Source organism: Salmo salar, chromosome ssa16 (genome assembly GCF_905237065.1).
Source record: "Salmo salar chromosome ssa16, Ssal_v3.1, whole genome shotgun sequence".
Taxonomy (NCBI): domain Eukaryota; kingdom Metazoa; phylum Chordata; class Actinopteri; order Salmoniformes; family Salmonidae; genus Salmo; species Salmo salar.
The window spans coordinates 49,245,976-49,268,114 of NC_059457.1; the positions used below are offsets into that span (position 1 = coordinate 49,245,976).

Sequence of the window (22,139 nt, forward strand, 5' to 3'; positions counted from 1 at the left end):
TCAGAGTCTGTCCTCCTTTTTGAAAGTTCTGGGATAAATGGAAGGGTTTAAACTAATTGGAACGCAGCACAAATCCTCAAAGAACACCACGGTACCTTTTTTGTTTTTCCTCTCAAGTAAAATACTCACTATATATCCCAAGTCGAATGGGACACGTTGCGTCGATTCATTCATTAGTGTACTTCTACTCCAATTTATGCTCCTTAGCTACAAAAAACTTTGGCCCCAACCCTAACATTTTTGAGAATTCTGTCTGCCGCATTTGTTTAAATTCTTTATAAAGTTTACTTTACAATTGAAACATAAAAACTCAGAGGAAATGTTATGTAATGGCTTTACCCCAGCCGGCAATGTCTGAAGGAAAAAAGGTGGGAAATTAGCAAACAAATAAATAAATGTTTGACATCCAAAATCCCCCCTACCTACTCCTGAAATGTTTTTTTTTTCTCTGACAATAGTGTATAGAAAAGTGATATTGCCTTTAGACACAGACAAATGGTATGTTTTGATTCTACCACACCTCTTTGGTGTTGCAGAAGTGTGTGTACTGCCACAAGAACACCAAGCAGATGTGTGGGGCGTGTATCCAGTGTTCCCTCGACAACTGCTCCACCTCCTTCCACGTCACCTGTGCCCACATCGCCGGTGTGCTCATGAAGCCAGCCGATTGGCCCTACGTGGTGTCTGTCACCTGCCACAAGCACAAGAAGACCAATCACAAGGTACAGTAGGGGCACAACATTGTATAATGTTCAGGTATTCTTAGGTTATGCAGAACAGAATTCTATCTATTCGCCACATTTCTACATGCAACGTTAAATAGCAGCTAAACAATCCTCTGTATGATATCAAGATAAGTATTAACTGCACTGTTACGCTGTATGATTTTCTGATGAAGCCTTCTATCTATGCAATGGCCAGGGGTCTGTACTATGTACAGTGCATTTGGAAAGTATTCAGACCCCTTCCCCTTTTCCACATTTTGTTACGTTACAGCCTTATTCTAAAATTGATTAAATGTATTTTCTTTCTCATCGATCTACACACAATACCCCATATTGACGGTGAAAACCATTTTTTTGAAATGTTTGCAAATGTATATAAACATTTTTTAATAATCTATTTACATAATTATTCAGACCCTTTGCTATGAGACTCAACATTGAGATCAGGTCCATCCTGTTTACATTGATCAAACTTGAGATGTTTCTACAACTTGATTGGAGTCAACCTGTGGTAAATTCAATTGATTGGACAAGATTTGGAAAGGTGCATACCTGTCTATATAAGGTCCCAAGGCTAACAGAGCATGTCAGAGCAAAAACCAAGCCATGAGGTCGAAGGAATTGTCAGTTGAGCGCCGAGACAGGATTGTGTCGAGGCACCGATCTTGGGAACGGTACCAAAACATTTCTGCAATATTGAAGGTCCCCAAGAACACAGTGGTCTCCATCATCCTTAAATGGAAGAAGTTTGGAACCACCAAGACTAACTACAGGGATGCAAACTAGTCACCTTTCGGTGAAAGTTTCTGTTTTGAATCCAAAAATAGGTGACCTATGTGATTCGTGTAGATCCGATGGGGGTGGGGGCTTTGGATGACTACTAGCTGTAAGTGAACGAGTACTGGCTGTATCCAAGGCTCAGTCAATCGTTCGCATAGCAACAGAATGCAGTACTCTGAAGAGAGAAGAGACAACCAATTTGCTTGTTACAGCATCAGCGCTGCTCTGGAAAGACAGCAGGAGAGTGGAAAAGCAGTTTGCCAGTTACAGCAGCATGTCCCTTGAACGATAACGAAGAGGTCGGTGAGACGCCTGACCACGGAGACGGGGCTGAGAGGGTGATGAAGCCTACTTCATGAGCTGTAACCAAACAAATACTGCTATTTGAAAAGTTTGAGGTGAGGGAGAAAGTGTGGTGGAACAAGTATTGTTAGCATTGTTAAATATCTTGCTAGCTGGATCGAATTCTCCGTTAGCTAGCCAGAGAAATGTTGAGCAACATTAGCCAACTTAACTGATCAAATAATTGAGTTTATGGTGTGAAAATTAGCTGGCTAATAAAGTCAGACAAACATCTCTGCAGCACTCCACCACTCCCCCAATCAGGCCTTCATGGTAGAGTTCCCAGATGGAAGCCACTCCTCAGTAAAAGGCACATGACAGCCGCTTGGAGTTTGCCAAAAGGCACCTAAAGACTCTCAGACCATGAGAAACAAGATTCTCTGGTCTGATGAAACCAAAATTGAACTCTTTGGCCTGAATGCCAAGTGTCACATCTGGAGGAAACCTGGCGCCATCGTGGTGGCTAGGACTGTGGCGGTCACGAAATATCATCAGCTGGTGATTGTCAAGCAAATTACTGTCGTTCTCACGGTAATTGACCGTTAATTAACATAAACACATTTAGCATCTCCTGGCTTCCTACAAGCCACTGATGCAGACCTTTGGAACATCTACATTTTAAAAACTGTAATAAATCCATGTAATATAGCCTACACCATCACAATAAATCCATGTAATATAGCCTACACCATCACAATAAATCCGGTATTTATTTTAGACAGGTCTAAAGAAACATGATATGAAGAAAATGTAGTCTATTTCAGATGAACAGAATAGCATACTCTTATGTTATGCTATGCCATATGGCTGTGGGCTACACTAGTTCATTGAGCAGATAAGATTTGGTTAGATTCCATGGCATTATTTTATAGTAGGAAGAATACAATTGAACAAAGCTGAATGAAATAGAAAGGATATTTTCTCCAAACGATTTGAGGGAGTGCTCACATGCGGCTATTCTGTGTTGAGCGGTTAACAAAGATATAGGTCCTCCTATATGCTTAATTTAAAGTTATTAATGTAACTTTAGTTCTACTAACGTTGGGTTATATGTTTAGATTCGTTATACATTCTAAGGCTGCATGATGCGACTCTAATGAGGATTTGAAAAAAGTTGCATGAGCTTTGCACTTGATAACGCCTCAAATTTACCAGCGGCATCCCCTTTGTGTGGCCGTAATGCACCCCCAACAAATCCATGCCTTTGGCTGCCAGTGGCCGTTTTTCCCTTCTCCCTGAGTGCTGCGTGCTCAGAAGCACCTCTCACTCACAGGGAAAGATGAACGGAGCAAAATACAGGGAGATTATCTGCAACAGAGGTAACTCTGGGTCTTCCTTTCCTGTGGTGGTCCTCATGAGAGCCAGTTTCATCACAGCGCTTGATGGTTTTTGCGACTGCACTTTAAGAAACTTTTAAATGTCTTGATATTTTCCGGATTGACTGACCTTCATGTCTTAAAGTAATGATGGAATGTCATTTCTCTTTTCTTATTTGAGCTGTTACTGACATAATATGGACTTGGTCTTTTACCAAATAGGGCTATCTTCTGAATTCCACCCTTACCTTGTCATAACATAACTGATAAATTCCACAAATTAACTTTTAACAAGGCGCACCGGTTAATTGACATGCAATCCAGATGACTACCTCATTAAGCTGGTTGAGAGAATGCCAAGAGTGTGCAAAGATGTCATCAAAGCAAAGGGGGGCTACTTTGAAGAATCTCAAAGATAAAATATATTTTGAGTTGTTTAACACTTTTTTCGTTACTACATGATTCCATATGTGTTGTTATATCTATTTATTCTACAATGTAGAAAATAGAAAAAAATTAAGAAAAACCCTTGAATGGGTAGGTGTGTCCAAACTTTCAACTGGTACTGTATATAATCACACACACACACACACACACACACTGAGTGTACAAAACATTAAGAACAGCTTCCTAATATTGAGTTGTCCCCCCTTTTGCCTCCAGAACAGCCTCAATTTGTCAGGGCATGGATTCTACAAGGTGTCAAAAGCGTTCCACAAGGATGGTGGCCCATGTTGGCTCCAATGCTTCCCACAGCTGTCAAGTTGGCACTTAAATATTTTGTCTGGCCCATTCCCCCTCTGAATGGCACCCATACACAATGTCTCAATTGTCTGAAGGCTTAAAAATCCTTCTTTAACGTGTCTCCTCTCCTTCATCTACACTGATTTTGAAGTGGATTTAACAAGTGACATCAATAAGGTATCATAGCATTCATGTGGATAATCTTAGTCATGGAAAGAGCAGGAGTCCTTAATGTTTTGTCCGCCATGTGCCATGAAATATATAACACTGTCTTTGAATAACTGCTCTAGCACCATAGAAATAGAATGACAATAGATTAAATTCAAATAGTTTATATTTTCACACTCGTCCCTCTCTCTAGGCAAGGGCGGGGCCAAGGGGGGAGTTTTCTCTTGGCCAGAAAGTAATTGGTCGGAACATCGATGGCTGGTTCTACCCCTGCACCATCATTGGCATGACTTCACAAACCTTCTACGAGGTCAACTATGATGACGGCTCCTACTGTGACAACATCTTCCCCGAGAACATTGTGGTGAGTCCCTCTCTCTACAGCCTCTCTGTCTGCCTGTCAGTCATCCTCTCTCTCTCTCTCTCTCTCTCTCTCTCTCTCTCTCTCTCGTCTGTCTGTCTGTCTGTCTGTCTGTCTGTCTGTCTGTCTGTCTGTCTGTCTGTCTGTCTGTCTGTCTGTCTGTCTGTCTGTCTGTCTGTCTGTCTGTCTGTCTGTCTGTCTGTCTGTCTGTCTGTCTGTCTGTCTGTCTGTCTGTCTGTCTGTCTGTCTGTCTGTCTGTCTGTCTGTCTGTCTGTCTGTCTGTCTGTCTGTCTGTCTGTCTGTCTCGTCTGTCTGTCTGTCTGTCTGTCTGTCTGTCTGTCTGTCTGTCTGTCTGTCTGTCTGTCTGTCTGTCTGTCTGTCTGTCTGTCTGTCTGTCTGTCTGTCTGTCTGTCTGTCTGTCTGTCTGTCTGTCTGTCTGTCTGTCTGTCTGTCTGTCTGTCTGTCTGTCTGTCTGTCTGTCTGTCTGTCTGTCTGTCTGTCTGTCTGTCTGTCTGTCTGTCTGTCTGTCTGTCTGTCTGCCTGCCTGCCAGCCAGCCAGCCAGCCTCTCTCTCTCTGACAGACAGACAGACAGACAGAGAGGCTGGCTGACAGACAGACAGACAGAGAGAGAGAGGCTGGCTGGCAGACAGACAGACAGACAGACACAACAGACAGACAACAGAAGACAGAGAGAGGCTGGCTGACAGACAGACGAGAGAGGCTGGCTGACAGACAGACGAACGAGAGAGAGAGGCTGGCTGACAGACAGACAGACAGACAGACAGAGAGGCTGGCTGACTGACAGACAGACAGACAGACAGAGAGGCTGGCTGACAGACAGACAGACAGAGAGAGAGAGGCTGGCTGGCAGACAGACAGACAGACAGACAGACAGAGAGACAGAGAGAGGCTGGCTGACAGACAGACAGAGAGAGGCTGGCTGACAGACAGACAGACAGAGAGAGAGAGAGGCTGGCTGACAGACAGACAGACAGACAGACAGACAGACAGACAGACAGACAGACAGACAGACAGACAGACAGAGAGAGGCTGGCTGACTGACAGACAGACAGACAGACAGAGAGAGAGAGGCTGGCTGACAGACAGACAGACAGAGAGAGAGGCTGGCTGACAGACAGACAGACAGACAGAGAGAGAGGCTGGCTGACAGACAGACAGAGAGAGAGAGAGAGGCTGTCTGTCTGTCAGCCAGCCTCTCTCTCTCTCTGTCTGTCTGTCAGCCAGCCTCTCTCTCTCTCTCTGTCTGTCAGCCAGCCTCTCTCTCTCTGTCTGTCTGTCAGCCAGCCTCTCTCTCTCTCTCTCTCTCTGTCTGTCAGCCAGCCTCTCTCTCTCTCTCTGTCTGTCAGCCAGCCTCTCTCTCTCTCTCTCTCTCTGTCAGCCAGCCTCTCTACACCTGTCTGCCAGCCTCTCTCTCTGTCAGCCTTTCTCTACACCTCTCTGTCAGTCTCTCTCTACACCTCTCTGTCAGTCTCAGCCATGGTGAGGTGACCATGATATGTGTTGACATAGTGACAACATAATGACAAGTCAAAGCAGTGGCTATAGAATGACATATCTAGTGAATATGTTAGATGCATCAAATCTTAACCTGTTCCTCAAATCAGTCACTCCGTTCTCTCCCTCCAGAGTCACGACTGTCTTCGTAACGGCCCCCCAGAGACTGGCGAGCTGATGTTGGTCCACAACATGGAGGGCCAGGCGCTCAACGCCTCCTACGTCAAGGACCACGTGCACAAGTACTTCCAGGTGAGAGTAGCGTTGCCCCCCGTACACTCCCTTCACTCTACCTTGTCAACCAACTAGCCCATTAGCCCCGTGTTCCAGCCCAGCACTAAATCAAATCAAATTGTATTAGTCACATGCGCCAAATACAACAGGTGTAGACCGTACAGTGAAATGCTTACTTACGAGCCCCTAACCAACAGTGCAGTTTAAAAAAAATACGGATAAGAATAAGAGAGAAAAGTAAAAAGTAAATAAAGAGCAGCAGTAAAAAATAACAATGTATACAGGGGGGTGCCGGTTAGTTGAGGCAGTATGTACATGTAGGTAGAGTTATTACAGTGACTATGCATAGATGACAACAGAGAGTGGCAGTGGTGGGGGGGGGGCAATACAAATAGTCTGGGTAGCCATTTGACTAGATGTTCACTAAGGTCAAGTTGATTGGTTGAATCTGGGGATGTTAGTGCCTGCACACCTTGTGTATCTCCTTGTAGATCTGAAAGGACTGGGTATGTAAATGGATTCAAATCAATGTAGCTCATCTCCACATGAGACTACGTTGGAGGTTTGAAAACATCTCACAGATTTAGGCGATCAGAAAGTTAACAGTGCATATCAGAGGGCTAGGTGTTTTTTTAAGTGCATGCTCTTCAACCTATCGCTGCCCGCACCCTCCCGCCCGTCCAGCATCACTACTCTGGACGGTTCTGACTTAGAATATGTGGACAACTACAAATACCTAGGTGTCTGGTTAGACTGTAAACTCTTCTTCCAGACTCACATCAAACATCTCCAATCCAAAGTTAAATCTAGAATTGGCATCCTATTTCGCAACAAAGCATCCTTCCCTCATGCTGCCAAACATACCCTCGTAAAACTGACCATCCTACCGATCCTCGACTTTGGCGATGTCATTTACAAAATAGCCTCCAACACTCTACTCAGCAAACTGGATGCAGTCTATCACAGTGCCATCTGTTTTGTCACCAAAGCCCCATATACTACCCACCACTGCGACCTGTATGCTCTCATTGGCTGGTCCTCGCTACATATCCGTCGCCAAACCCACTGGCTCCAGGTCATTTATACGTCTTTGCTAGGTAAAGCCCCACCTTATTTTAGCTCACTGGTCACCATAGCAACACCCACCCGTAGCACGTGCTCCAGCAGGTATATTTCACTGGTCATCCCCAAAGCCAACACCTCTTTGGCCGCCTTTCCTTCCGGTTCTCTGCTGCCAAAGACAAAATCACTGAAGCTGGAGTCTTATATCTCCCTCACTAACTTTAAGCATCAGCTGTCAGGGCAGCTTACCGATCACTGTACCTGTACACAGCCCATCTGCAAATAGCACACCCAACTACCTCATCCCCATATTATTACTTACCCTCTTGCTCTTTTGCACGCCAGTATCTCTACTTGCACATCATCATCTGTACATCTATCACTCCAGTGTTAATGCTAAATTGTAATTATTTCGCCTCCATGGCCTATTTATTGCCTACCTCTCTACTCTTCTACATTTGCACACACTGTACATAGAAAAATCGATCTTTCTTTTGTGTTATTGACTGTACGTTTGTTTATGTGTAACTGTGTTGTTTTTTGTCGCACTGCTTTGCTCTATCTTGGCCAGGTTGCAGTTGTAAATGAGAACTTGTTCTCAACTAGCTTACCTGGTTAACTTCTCTGGGCAAGGTGGGACGTGACTGTCCCACACTATTCAACAGCCAGTGAAATAGCATGGCGCGAAGTACAAAACAGCAAAAATATCCTAATTTCAATTTCTCAAACATACGACTATTTTACACCATTTTAAAGATACACTTCTCCTTAACCTGTTGGGGATAGGGGGCAGTATTTGCACGGCCGGATAAAAAACGTACCCGATTTAATCTGGTTACTACTCCTGCCCAGTAACTAGAATATGCATATAATTGTTTGATTTGGATAGAAAACACCCTAAAGTTTCTAAAACTGTTTGAATGGTGTCTGTGAGTATAACAGAACTCATTTGGCAGGCCAAAACCTGAGAAGATTGCAAACAGGAAGCGCTCTCTCTGACTATTTCTTGGCCTTCTTGATCATCTCTAACCAAAACAGGGGATCTCTGGCATAACGTGACATTTTCTAACTCTCCCATAGACTCTCAGAAGGCGCCAGAACGATGAATGGTGGCTTTGCAGGCCATGGCTGAAAAACATTAGTGCATTTGGATAGTGGTCGATCTGAGGACAATGAGACTGGAGGCGCATGCACGAGCCGACACCATGTTTACTTTCTCTCTCTTTGAACGAAAACAACGACTCCCGGTCGGAATATTATCGATTTTTTACGAGAAAAATGACATAAAAATTGATTTTAAACAGCGTTTGACATGCTTCGAAGTACGATAATGGAATATTTTGAATTGTTTTGTCACGAAACACGTCGGGCGCGTCACCCTTCGGATAGTGTCTTGAACGCACAAACAAAACGCCGCTATTTGGATATAACTATGGATTATTTTGAACCAAACCAACATTTGTTATTGAAGTAGAAGTCCTGGGAGTGCATTCTGACGAAGAACAGCAAAGGTAATCAAACTTTTCTAATAGTAAATCTTAGTTTGGTGAGTGACACACTTGGTGGGTGTCAAAATAGCTAGCCTGTGATGGCCGGGCTATCTACTCAGAATATTGCAAAATGTGCTTTCACCGAAAAGCTATTTTAAAATCGGACATAGCGAATGCATAAAGGAGTTCTGTATCTATAATTCTTAAAATAATTGTTATGTTTTTTGTGAACGTTTATCGTGAGTAATTTAGTAAATTCACCGGAAGTGTTCGGTGGGAATGCTAGTCACATGCTAGTCACATTCTAATGTAAAAAGCTGTTTTTTGATATAAATATGAACTTGATTGAACAAAACATGCATGTATTGTATAACATAATGTCCTAGGATTGTCATCTGATGAAGATCATCAAAGGTTAGTGCTGCATTTAGCTGTGGTTTGGGTTTATGTGACATTATATGCTAGCTTGAAAAATGGGTGTCTGATTATTTCTGGCTGGGTACTCTGCTGACATAATCTAATGTTTTGCTTTCGTTGTAAAGCCTTTTTGAAATCGGACAGTGTGGTTAGATTAACGAGAGTCTTGTCTTTTAAAATGGTGTAAAATAGTCATATGTTTGAGAAATTGAAGTAATAGCATTTCTAAGGTATTTGAATATCGCGCCACGGGATTACACTGGCTGTTGAGTAGGTGGGACGCAAGCATCCCACCTAGCCCATAGAGGTTAATTTAACTACATTGTCCGATTTCAAAAGGGCTTCACAGCGAAAGCAAAACATTAGATTATGTTAGGAGAGTACATAGACAAAAATAACCACACAGCCATTTTCCAAGCAAGGAGATATGTCACAAAAACCCAAAACACAGCTAAATGAAGCACTAACCTTTGACGATCTTCATCAGATGACACTCCTAGGACATCATGTTACACAATACATATATGTTTTGTTCGATAAAGTTCATATTTATATCCAAAAACAGCATTTTACATTGGCGCGTGATGTTCAGAAAATGTATTCCCACCAAAACATCCGGTGAATGAGCACATGAATTTACAAAAATACTCATCATAAATGTTGACAAAATACATAACAATTATTTTAAGAATTATAGATACAGTACTCCTTTATGCAACCGCTGTGTCAGATTTTAAATCAGCTTACCGTTCTTAGAAGCATGTCAAATGTTGTTTACGATCAATCTTTATGGTATTTTTAACGTAAAAATGCGATAATATTCAAACCGGACAATAGCGTATTCATTCCAGAACAAAAAAAAAGAAGGAAAGGTGCACTCGTGGGATCTCGCATCACCAATCTCTTTGTCCCCAGGCAGTCCACTCATTGACTGAGCTCCTATTCTCTGCCCGGGAACAGGACAACGATGAAAAAACTTTCTGAAGGCTTTTGACAGCCAATGGAAGCCTTAGGAAGTGCAATGTTACCCCACAGACACTGTAGTTTCAATAGGGATTAGAAAGAACTACAATTCTCAGATCTCCCACTTCCTGGTTGAATTTTTCTCAGGTTTTTGCCTGCCATATGAGTTCTGTTATACTCACAGACACCATTCAAATAGTTTTAGAAACTTCAGAGTGTTTTCTATCCAAATCTACTAATAATATGCATATTTCTGGGCCAGAGTAGTAACCAGTTTAATTTGGGTTTTTCATCCAGCCGTGAAAATACTGCCCCCTACACTTTAAGAAGTTAAATAAAGGTGAAAAAAAAAATATATATATATATTTCTTTTTTATTATTATTATTATTTTTTTATAAATAAAAAAGGTGGTGCCACTGTATATTTTCATTATATATTCTAGGATGCATGGATGGGTTAAGAACTATTTATTTCCCTTAAAATGTCCTTATGACAACTTCAGGTAGTCTTTCTAATGGCCCACTCCATCTACATTGAACCCCCAGCCCTGCACCAAGTTGGTTCTACAGCTGAAGCTTTTTTTACACCACAACTTAGATTACTTTGACCTTCCAGCACAGTGTTTACCTCAATGTTTCCAGCACAGTGTTTACCTCAATGTTTCCAGCACAGTGCTTACCTGAATGTTTCCAGCACAGTGTTTACCTGAGTGTTTATCTGAAAATGATGCCGCTCTTGTAGATTATGGCAGAGTATCTTACTGCAGCGGACATTCAAAAGTAGTCGAGAGTGTTAGCATTGGAGGTGCGTGTGGAGAATTTATGGTGCGACGCACAGAGTGCTTACGAGGTATAAAGCTTAGAGGAGAGGTCCCTGGTACTGGAGGAACACAACTCCTCTGAACACACATGATGTGTACACACACACACACAGAGCCTTGTGAGCTCTTCCACACTCTCAGCCTGGGCGATGGGTGATATGACAAGACAAATGGCACACGCCCACATACACTACATGGTTCGTCCAACATCTCATTCTAAAATCATGGGCATTAATATGAAGTTGGTCCCCCCCTTTGCTGCTATAACAGCCTCCACTCTTCTGGGAAGGCTTTCCACTAGATGTGGTAACATTGCTGCGGGGACTTGCTTCTATTCAGCCACAATAGCATTAGTGAGGTCAGGCAACTGATGTTGGGCGATTAGGCGTCTCACAGTCAGTGTTCAGTGGGTTTGAGGTCAGGGCTCTGTGCAGGCCAGTTCTTCCACACTGATCTCGACAAACCATTTCTGTATGGACCTCGCTCTGTGCACGGGGGCATTGTCATGCTGAAACAGGAAAGTGCCTTCCCTAAACTGTTGCCACAAAGATAGAAGCACAGAATTGTCTAGAATGTCATTGTATGCTGTAGCATTAATATTTCCCTACACTGGAGCTAAGGGGCCCGAAACATGAACAACATCCCCAGACCATTATTCCTCCTTCACCAAACTTTACAGTTGGCACTATGCATTAGGGCAGGTAGCGTTCTCCTAACATTAGCCAAACCCAGATTAGATTGTCCAATGGCCAGATGGTGAAGCGTGATTCACCACTCCACCATGCGCAATGCCAAGCGTCAGCTAATCTTAGGCTTGTGTGCGGCTGCTCGGCCATGGAAACCCATTTCCTGACAAAGTTATTGTGCTGAGGTTTCTTCCGGTGGCAGTTTAAATCTCGTTAGTGAGTGTTGCAGCCGAGGACAGGCAATTTTTATACGCTACGCACTTCAGCACTCGTCTGTCCAATTCTGTGAGCTTAAGTGGCCTACCACTTCCCGGCTGAGCCTTTGTTTCTCCTAGACATTTCCACTTCACAATAACTCTAACAGTTGTATCACAATAATATCTCTTACAGTTGACCGGGGCAGAAATTTGACAAACTGACTTGTTGTAAAGTTGGCATCCTATGACGGTGCCATGTTGAAAGTCACTGAGCTCTTCAGTCAGGCCATTCTACTGCCAATGTTTGTCTATGGAGATTGCATGGCTGTGTGCTCGATTTTATACACCTGTTAACAACGGATGTGGCTGAAATAGCCGAATCTACATACTTTTGGCCATGTAGTGTACTACTCTGGTTTAGGATCACACAGACCATCAATGTATTTTTTATTTAACTAGGCAAGTCAGTTAAGAACAAATTCTTATTTACAGTGATGGCCTACACCGGCCAAACCTGGACGACACTGGGCCAATTGTGCGCAGCCCTATGGGACTCCCAATCACAGCCGGTTGTGATACAGCCTGGATTCGAACCAGGGTGTCTGTAGTGACGCGTCTCGCACTGAGATGCAGTGTCTTAGACCACTGCGCCACTCGGGAGCCTAAATCAGTGTGTTGCTCTGACTGGATGTAGTATGCATGTGACTATATGGTTATGCCTCTGTGTGTATGTGTTTCTAATCACAGGATGGGACTGGGGAGGAGGGTGTGTGTGTGTGTGTGTGCGCTAATCTCAGAGTTTCACTGTGCTTATATGTGTTGTCTCTCTCTCCCACTCTCCCTCATGCTAATGATGCTGGCTAATCACCTACAGTGAGGGGAAAAAGTATTTGATCCCCTGCTGATTTTGTACGTTTGCCCACTGACAAAGAAATTATCAGTCTATAATTTTAATGGTAGGTTTATTTGAACAGTGAGAGACAGAATAACAACAAAAAAATCCAGAAAAACGCATGTCAAAAATGTTATAAATTGATTTGCATTTTAATGAGGGAAATAAGTATTTGACCCCCTCTCAATCAGAAATATTTCTGGCTCCCCGGTGTCTTTTATACAGGTAACGAGCTGAGATTAGGAGCACACTCTTAAAGGGAGTGCTCCTAATCTCAGCTTGTTACCTGTATAAAAGACACCTGTCCACAGAAGCAATCAATCAATCAGATTCCAAACTCTCCACCATGGCCAAGACCAAAGAGCTCTCCAAGGATGTCAGGGACAAGATTGTAGACTTGCACAAGGCTGGAATGAGCTCCAAGACCATCGCCAAGCAGCTTGGTGAGAAGGTGACAACAGTTGGTGCGATTATTCGCAAATGGAAGAAACACAAAATAACTGTCAATCTCCCTCGGACTGGGGCTCCATGCAAGATCTCATCACCTCGTGGAGTTGCAATGATCATGAGAACGGTGAGGAATCAGCCCAGAACTACACGGGAGGATCTTGTCAATGATCTCAAGGCAGCTGGGACCATAGTCACCAAGAAAACAATTGGTAACACACTACGCCGTGAAGGACTGAAATCCTGCAGCGCCCGCAAGGTCCTCCCTGCTCAAGAAAGCACATATACATGCCCGTCTGAAGTTTGCCAATGAACATCTGAATGATTCAGTGGACAACAGGGTGAAAGTGCTGTGGTCAGATGAGACAAAAATTGAGCTTTTTGGCATCAACTCAACTCGCCGTGTTTGGAGGAGGAGGAATGCTGCCTATGACCCCAAGAACACCATCCCCACCGTCAAACATGGAGGTGGAAACATTATGCTTTGGGGGTGTTTTTCTGCTAAGGGGACAGGACAACTTCACCGCATCAAAGGGACGATGGACGGGGCCATGTACCGTCAAATCTTGGGTGAGAACCTCCTTCCCTCAGCCAGGGCATTGAAAATGGGTCGTGGATGGGTATTCCAGCATGACAATGACCCAAAACACACGGCCAAGGCAACAGAGTGGCTCAAGAAGAAGCACATTCAGGTCCTGGAGTGGCCTAGCCAGTCTCCAGACCTTAATCCCATAGAAAATCTGTGGAGGGAGCTGAAGGTTCGAGTTGCCAAACGTCAGCCTCGAAACCTTAATGACTTGGAGAAGATCTGCAAAGAGGAGTGGGACAAAATCCCTCCTGAGATGTGTGCAAACCTGGTGGCCAACTACAAGAAACGTCTGACCTCTGTGATTGCCAACAAGGTTTTTGCCACCAAGTACTAAGTCATGTTTTGCAGAGGGGGTCAAATACTTATTTCCCTCATTAAAATGCAAATAAATGTATTACATTTTTGACATGCGTTTTTCTGGATATTTTTGTTGTTATTCTGTCTCTCACTGTTCAAATAAACCTACCATTAAATTTATAGACTGATATTTCTTTGTCAGTGGGCAAACGTACAAAATCAGCAGGGGATCAAATACTTTTTTCCCTCACTGTATCTCTCACACACATTTGTACACACGACAGAGCCACACGACACGGCAGAGCCACACGAGAGTCACACACATCAAGACAACATGGCACAAAGGGCGTCTTCAAATTCCGTTACTGGATTTTGTCCTGACAATCCTGGGCTTTGTTGTTTTTTGTGTTGTTTTGAGTATGACCCTTAATTAACTCTCCCACTCTCTCTTTCCATCTCTCTCTTCTCCCCTTTTCAGGTGGAGTTCCAAGATGAGTCCCAGCTGTTACTGAAGCAAACAGAGATCCATTCGCTGGAGCAGGACCTGCCCAAGAGGGTCTGCACTCGTCTGGTACGAGACCACCTGACGCCCACCCACTAGGGCTGGGGAGAGAGGGAGGGAGGCAGGGGTGGGCTGGGGAGAGAGGGAGGGAGGCAGGGGTGGGCTGGAGAGAAGAGATTCATCATGTTATTCCACACTACGTTGTGGTGTTGTCAGTCATGGCTGTGTTGAGCCCTTTTCTAAAATGCGGATTTTACGTGATGCTCCTGAAATATCCATCCTTACTGTCTGGTTGTAGGGGTTTGAAGGGTGTAGGAGCTAAACATTGGAGAGAAGTGATCATGTGGATGCCATGCAACTGTTTTGACCATAAGCTGTCTCTTCCTGTCTAGGCAATACCAACCCAGGAAGCCCTTCTGTCAGGAGACGAACCACAGGCAGCCAAGAGGCCTCGCCTCCCCGCCCCTCACCCCACAACTCAAGCACCAATGGACCCCGGATGCCAACCCCCAGCTACAGGCCCTGTACCTCACAGTATTACACCTCACACACCCAACCATGCTCCTGGTCCCTCCAACACTGATATCAGCGCCCTTACCCTCACCCAGGCTCTGGCAATACCCATCTCCGAGCCCACCCTCACCCCAATGCCAACTCTCACTGATCCTCTCCCAGCCCCGTCGGCCCTAGCCGCCCCTCTGCCGCCCCTCTCCCCAGCCGTGCCCTTCCAGGACCAGGGTGAAGCTTACACAGCCAGGTCCATGCCCTTCCAGGAGCAGGGTGAAGCTTACACGCCCAGCTCCAGCTACGTGTCCTACATGGAGACGCTGCTCAATACACACTTCCCCCCTCAGGAAGATGGCCCCGGGCCCCTGTTTTAATGAGACGCACCACTCTGCCGTAATAGCTAGGCTAACAGGAGCTAAGCTAATGCTAGGAAAGATAATGTAATCTATGCTAAAGGAGGCTAAGTGATAGACAGTAGCATCTGCTACAGAATGCAGATAAAGCACTCCTCAGTTGCATGTATTTTTCTTTTAGGGTGGGTGGGGTGGGGGGGTTCTCACTGCTGTGGTGTGGTTATGGGCTGTTCCTAGAACTGCAGCGGAAGAGAAGGCTTCTTTTCCACTGCTGTGTGTCTCTGCCATTGTGCAAAACGCAAAATGTATAGACATGAATAGACTCAGAAGCATCAACACCGTACCTCTTTCTATCCATTTATTTACCCGCTTTTACAGAACGGTGACATCAGCAGTCTACGTGCGTCAGCTTTTTTGTGTTGAATCTATGAAACCAGCAAGAACTATTTTTTAATAGAAGCTATACCAACCGCTTACAATGTAACAACAGAACAGCATATGGACAGAATAATTGTGTACAGTTTCAATAATGTATTTTTGTTTGTGAGAGGTCCTGGGAAAAGGGTGGGGATGTATTACAGGGGGGTTGACAAGTATTTAAATGTCTTATTCATATATTGATATAAAATCCTTGTACAAAGATAAAACATTTTTTGGGGGGAATGCAACCACCATGGTAGTTACACTTTATTGCAGAACCATTGAATTTTGTGAAGATGTGTTGCAGTAGTTCTGAATATGTCCCTGTATCGAACAAACCCAAACCCATCATGTTCACGACTCACATTTTCCAACTCCAGAACTTCTCTGGCCTTGTTTTGTAGCATTCTTCGTAAAATCAATGTTACTATTCGACGTTGTTTGTTCGTATGACTATTCTTTCTATGTTTATTTTGTGAATATTTTAACCTCACGAGGTGATCTGAGAAAATGCTTTGATTATGAAATTATTATCCTTATTTTTGGAGATTTTAGAGGCGTAAATTGAATTTCTACTCTGGTAAACAAAACCTGCATTTTCAAATGGTATGTTAACTATCTTTATAGAGGTGCTATCCTGGATGACTGAGGAAGCATGTTTCTCATACCCCCAGTCACATTATACATAGTGCAAGCCTTGTGTGTGAATCAAATCTGTTCATGTCATACTAGCCATGTCATTGAACTGTTATTACAATAGAATGTCATGACAGATCAATGTTCCTATGTGGAAACAACTGTGAAGAGGCTTTATTTCATAGGAATTAAACTGAGTTGTTATAGCCAGCTTGTGTAGTGTTCCTTTACTTTTGCATGTTTATAACCCATCTCTTATCCCGCTCTCCTCCTCTGTCTGTCCTTGCTCATCCTGCACACCACTCATTCCCTGCAGGCCAATGCGGTTTGAGCTCAGCGGAGGTCTAACTATGGCTGTTACTGCTCCGCTGTTCTCTGGCAATAACACAAGCAGAATCCCAAAGAGGCTTGTGTTTTAAAGGAGGGGGAAAGTGTTCCAAAGCCCATAGGGGGTCAGCATTGATTCTTACTGCCCTTAAGTGTATTTCTCCTCATCTGCCAAGTGTAGCTTGCCGTCGAATTCTCTACCCTTCTCTAAAACTGTGCTCTCATACATTCCCCTTCGTGGTTTTAAAGGAGTGGACTGGTGTAAGTAATGGACTGGTGTAAGTAGTGGACTGGTGTAAGTAGTGGACTGGTGTAAGTAGTGGACTGGTGTGAAGAATATGGTGAAAACTCCCCCCAACCATACTTGTGCACCAATCCAATGCCCTGTGTCTTGACTTGGAAAAAATGTTAGTTCATATTTTGATGCTCTTTTCAGCAATGAAGTTTGAAGAGAGTGGATTAAAATATCTATATTGGTTTCAGATTCAGATTGCAATAATTTTGTTATTATACGAAAGATGAACCCAATAAAGCAAAACTGTTAATGAATATAGTAGATTACAAATGTAATTCAGTTTTATTAAATTGTGAATTGAAACTAGTGGAACGATGAGTTTTCTTTTATTGTAGTCAACAATAATTTAGTTTAATTGTATGTGACAGGGAGCCTAGCGGTTAGAGCGTTGGGCCATTAACCGAAAGGTCGCTGGTTTGAATAGCCGACAAGCTAAATATGTATGTGCTCTTGAGCAGGGGCGCTGTACTACCATGGCTGACTCTGTACTACCATGGCTGACTCTGTACTACCATGGCTGACCCTGTACTACCATGGCTGACTCTGTACTACCATGACTGACTCTGTACTACCATGACTGACTCTGTACTACCATGGCTGACCCTGTACTACCATGGCTGACCCTGTACTACCATGGCTGACCCTGCACTACCATGGCTGACCCTGCACTACCATGGCTGACCCTGTACTACCATGGCTGACTCTGTACTACCATGGCTGACCCTGTACTACCATGGCTGACCCTGTACTACCATGGCTGACCCCGTACTACCATGGCTGACCCCGTACTACCATGGCTGACCCTGCACTACCATGGCTGACCCTGTACTACCATGGCTGACCCTGTACTACCATGGCTGAATCTGTACTACCATGGCTGACCCTGTACTACCATGGCTGACCCTGTACTACCATGGCTGACCCTGTACTACCATGGCTGACTCTGTACTACCATGGCTGACCCTGTATTAACAACACATTTCACTACTCCTATCCAGTGTATGTGACAAGACCACCCCCTGTAAACGAGGGTTTCCCAAAGCAGGACCGAGTTTGGATAACCTTGCCATAGACCACCTCTTGCAGGAATACAGTTTGTGCAGCAAGTGATAGCACAGAATCTACTGTCTTTGGTGATAGGCTGTAGTCCAATGGCGGGAAATTCAATAGAGGCTTGTCGGTTTATCTGTGGTCCTGCTGAAAACTTTGTGTTCTGGCTATTGGGATACAAATCATAGTGTGGTTTCAAAATGTATATGGGAAGGTAAACGGTCCCAGATAAAATTAACACATTTTCAAAGAGGGAAACAAATAGGACTATCCATTGTAAACTTCATTGTAAACTTTAGATTGTATTGCCAGGCGTTAGCATTTCGCCTCATCCTCAATTGGTTTAGACATGATTCTTCTGCCCCCTGGCTGAGTATAGAGAGAAATATAGTGTCTCTTACTGCCCTGGAAGAGGTGGTCTTTACTGGTATATCTCTTAAACAATGTAATATGGTGTCTCTTACTGCCCTGGAAGAGGTGGTCTTTACTGATATATCCCTTAAACAATGTAATATAGTGTCTCTTACTGCCCTGGAAGAGGTGGTCTTTACTGATATATCCCTTAAACAATGTAAGGCCGGTGACGTAGACCTCCGGAGCTGGTGAACGGAATTAGCAGCAGTACCGAGGGAATCCGTGACCATGAAGGCCTGATTCACACAGTCTCCTCTGAACAGTTGATGTTGAGATGTGTCTGTTACTTGAACTCGCTGAAGCATTTATCTGGGCTGCAATCTGAAGTGCAGTTAACTCTAATGAACTTATCCTCTGCAGCAGTAGTAACTCTTGGTCTTCCTTTCCTGTGGCGTTCCTCATGAGAGCCAGTTTCATCATAGCACTTGATGGTTTTTGCGACTGCACTTGAAGAAACTTTCAAAGTTCTTGAAATTTTCCGGATTGACTGACCTTCATGTCTTAAAGTAATGATGGACTGTTGTTTCTCTGCTTATTTGAGCTGTTCTTGCCATAATATGGACTTGGTCTTTTACCAAATAGGGCTATCTTCTGTATACCACCTATACCTTGTCATAACACAACTGATTGGCTCAAACGCATTAAGAAGGAAATAAATTCCTATGTGTTATTTAATAGTTTGTCTTCAATATTATTCTACAATGTAGAAAATAGTAAAATAAAGAAAACCCCTGGAAATGAATAGGTGTGTCCAAACTTTTGACTGGTACTGCATGTATTTTATATTATTTATCAGGGGGTGCTGCAGCACCCCTACTTCCCACGGCAATCAAAAACTGCAGTCTTCTCTATAGAAATATAATATACAGGCCTGTATTTAGTCTACTGTAGGCCTAAATTACTTTGTTTAAATGCAGATGTGACCAAAGTGAAGATTTGACTAGGAAATGGAGCGCAGTAGTTGCAGGCCAATAATATCTGAAGTGACCTCTCGTGCCCAACACCAGTCAGAGCGAATTAAGACTGTGCTTAGCCTCAAGGGTTTCTTCCTTATGTGGGTGAAGGGGAATTATTGCTTCCTGTTTCCCCAGGCTAGCTCTTTGGAGATTTTTTGTTGTTGTTTCGTGTGATCAATTTCAGATTGAAAGTCTTTTGAATTATCTCTATGAGAAAAATAAAAACGGTGTCAAGACTAGACCAGAGCAATATATTTAGACTGAATATTGAACGGTTATTGGAGGTCTTTCTTGCCCCTCAAATGTGTTAATTTATATAAACTTTTCAACAAGCATGGCGCTTGCTTAATAATAATGTGAGATGTTATCATTTCAGGGACACTGAGGAGAAATGTATTTCGTGTAGAGGGGAATGTTTCTAAAGGACATGAAGGGCCGCACTCGGTAGTCATTTCCCTCTACCCTGCTAAAGAATTGATTGTGAATGCTTTTCCTCCTAACGCTAATGTAAACACGAGCGCTGGTATTATTGCTGATCTTCGCACGTCATTTGTTGGGAATGTAGGCCGAATGCATAAACAATGTGGTGTTCCTATTAGATGAGACTTGCTGGATTTATGAAGATTATTATTAGCATGTGTGGTTGGTACACAAGTCTGCTCATGGCAGTCCCCTGAGTTGTGACTCATATAGAGCTGTGTTTTTGTTAATGGAACATGCATATTATGATCTTACAAGATGCCATACTGCCTGTATGTAGCCTAGCGGTTAAGAGCGTTTGGCCAGTAACCGGAAGGTTGCTGGTTCAAATCCCTGAGCCGACTAGGTGAAGAATCTGTTGATGTGCCCTTGAGCAAGGCACTTAACCCTACTTGCTGCTGGAAATGTCAAATGTAAATGTACTGTATGTTCATTCTCATCCCAACATCATCCAACTGTACAATGTGTACAGTTTCACTGGTATCACGATTGCATGCTGCCCTTGTGTGTGGACTGTGAAAAGAGGGAGACTAGCTTTTCAAAGTGATGCACATTGCAACCATAACTGTGTGTGTTGGTGGAGGGATGTGAAAGATGGCGGTGGCAAATACCAAAACAAAAACCTTGCCCCTGGCTTGTTACCCCCTACACCAGTGGTCACCAACCTTTTCCAGGTCAAGATCACTTTCTGAGTCAAAATGCAAGCCGAGGTCTATGGCTCAGATTATTATTATTTTTTTTTATTTTTTTTTACATGACTTCAGAAACGTAACCCTTTGCAACGTTAACTTATTAAAAACAGTACTGTAGCAATGAGGTTTGTGCAGTAGGCTATAAGCCCAATACATTATCACTGCATATTGGCTTGAATTGCCCTGCCAAAGCATTGTTGTTCAGATCATTCCAAAAAATGTACATTAAAAAGAATTGCTGTAGGCTATATGATCACACCGGTAATATATAAGTTGTATTGCTTGTGAGGCACAGCTACATTTAAATAATGTACTTTTTATTTTACTGGGCTGATGGTGCCCGCATCTGATGGTCAGTCTCAGCGGAGGGAGATGGCAGCAAACGGATGCCCCCATTTACATCGTGATGTATTTCATTACGCCCTACGTCATCTTCACCGAGTCTTTCCCTGCGACTGAATGGACACGTGTAGTGTTTGTAATGCAAGATGGAGGAGCCTGTCTCTCATCAGAGATCGCATTTATTTTTGGGAGATTGCAACATATGACATTTTCATTCAAGACAGGATAAATATACTGTTTCTGGTGACAATAAAAAATGTTTTGTTTAGTTACTTTTTCTCTAACTTTATAACAAGTCAAGCTAGTTTGCACTGCAGAGCAGCTAGCTAGCTCAAAACTAGGCTATGTTGAAGATAGGATTGTAGCTAGCGGATCACCTAATAATTATCATAAAAACAAGCTTTATTACCGTCACAATAGCCTTAAACAGGAGGCAAAAGTCATAATATAATTGGCTTAAAAGCCAATGTGTATTATTTAACATTACTATTAAAATAGGTTTGTCAGGTCATGTTTCGGAAGGACACATGACTCGACCTTCGCCACCCGAGCCCATTGGGGAGTTGCAGTGATGAGACAAGATTGAAATTGGGGAGAAAGGGGGGTAAAATCAACAACAGAATTGTACTGGCTTATAGGAATGGATCATTGTTTACAAGTTGGTAGCTAGCCCATAAAGCCATCACCTATAACCACATATTTTCATCTTCTGTAGTTTCGTAACTTCCTGTTCTTCGATAGACTCTGGTTGGACTGAACACGACACAAAGTTAGAAAAATGTCTAAGTATGCAGCGTCCATCTTGCAACCATCAGATCCTCCTCTAACCATCAGATCCTCCTCTCCACCCTCTCCGAGTTGGGTATCTCCGGCGCGGCTCACTCTTGGATTGCGTCCTACCTGACAGGTCGCTCCTACCAGGTGGCGTGGCGTGAATCCGTCTCCGCACCACGTGCTCTCACCACTGGTGTCCCACAGGGCTCAGTTCTAGGCCCTCTCCTATTCTCGCTATACACCAAGTCACTTGGCTCTGTCATATCCTCACATGGTCTCTCCTATCATTACTACGCAGACGACACACAATTAATCTTCTCCTTTCCCCCTTCTGATAACCAGGT

At 43.6% G+C, this 22,139-nt stretch overlaps 1 protein-coding gene across 3 annotated transcripts in view; it reads left to right on the top strand.

The window, feature by feature from the left end:
* LOC106574093 (lysine-specific demethylase 4B) overlaps nucleotides 1-16,675 on the top strand; it is an 84,772-nt gene extending 68,097 nt beyond the window's left edge. For all 3 annotated transcript variants that reach the window (XM_045697357.1, XM_045697359.1, XM_045697358.1), the window contains exons 18-22: nucleotides 537-722; nucleotides 4,269-4,439; nucleotides 6,085-6,204; nucleotides 14,526-14,618; nucleotides 14,942-16,675. In XM_045697357.1, coding sequence (XP_045553313.1) covers nucleotides 537-722; nucleotides 4,269-4,439; nucleotides 6,085-6,204; nucleotides 14,526-14,618; nucleotides 14,942-15,430 — 1,059 coding nt within the window. In that variant the 3' untranslated portion in view covers nucleotides 15,431-16,675. The remainder of the gene's footprint in view (nucleotides 1-536; nucleotides 723-4,268; nucleotides 4,440-6,084; nucleotides 6,205-14,525; nucleotides 14,619-14,941) is intronic.
* The last annotated feature ends 5,464 nt before the right edge of the window (nucleotides 16,676-22,139 follow it).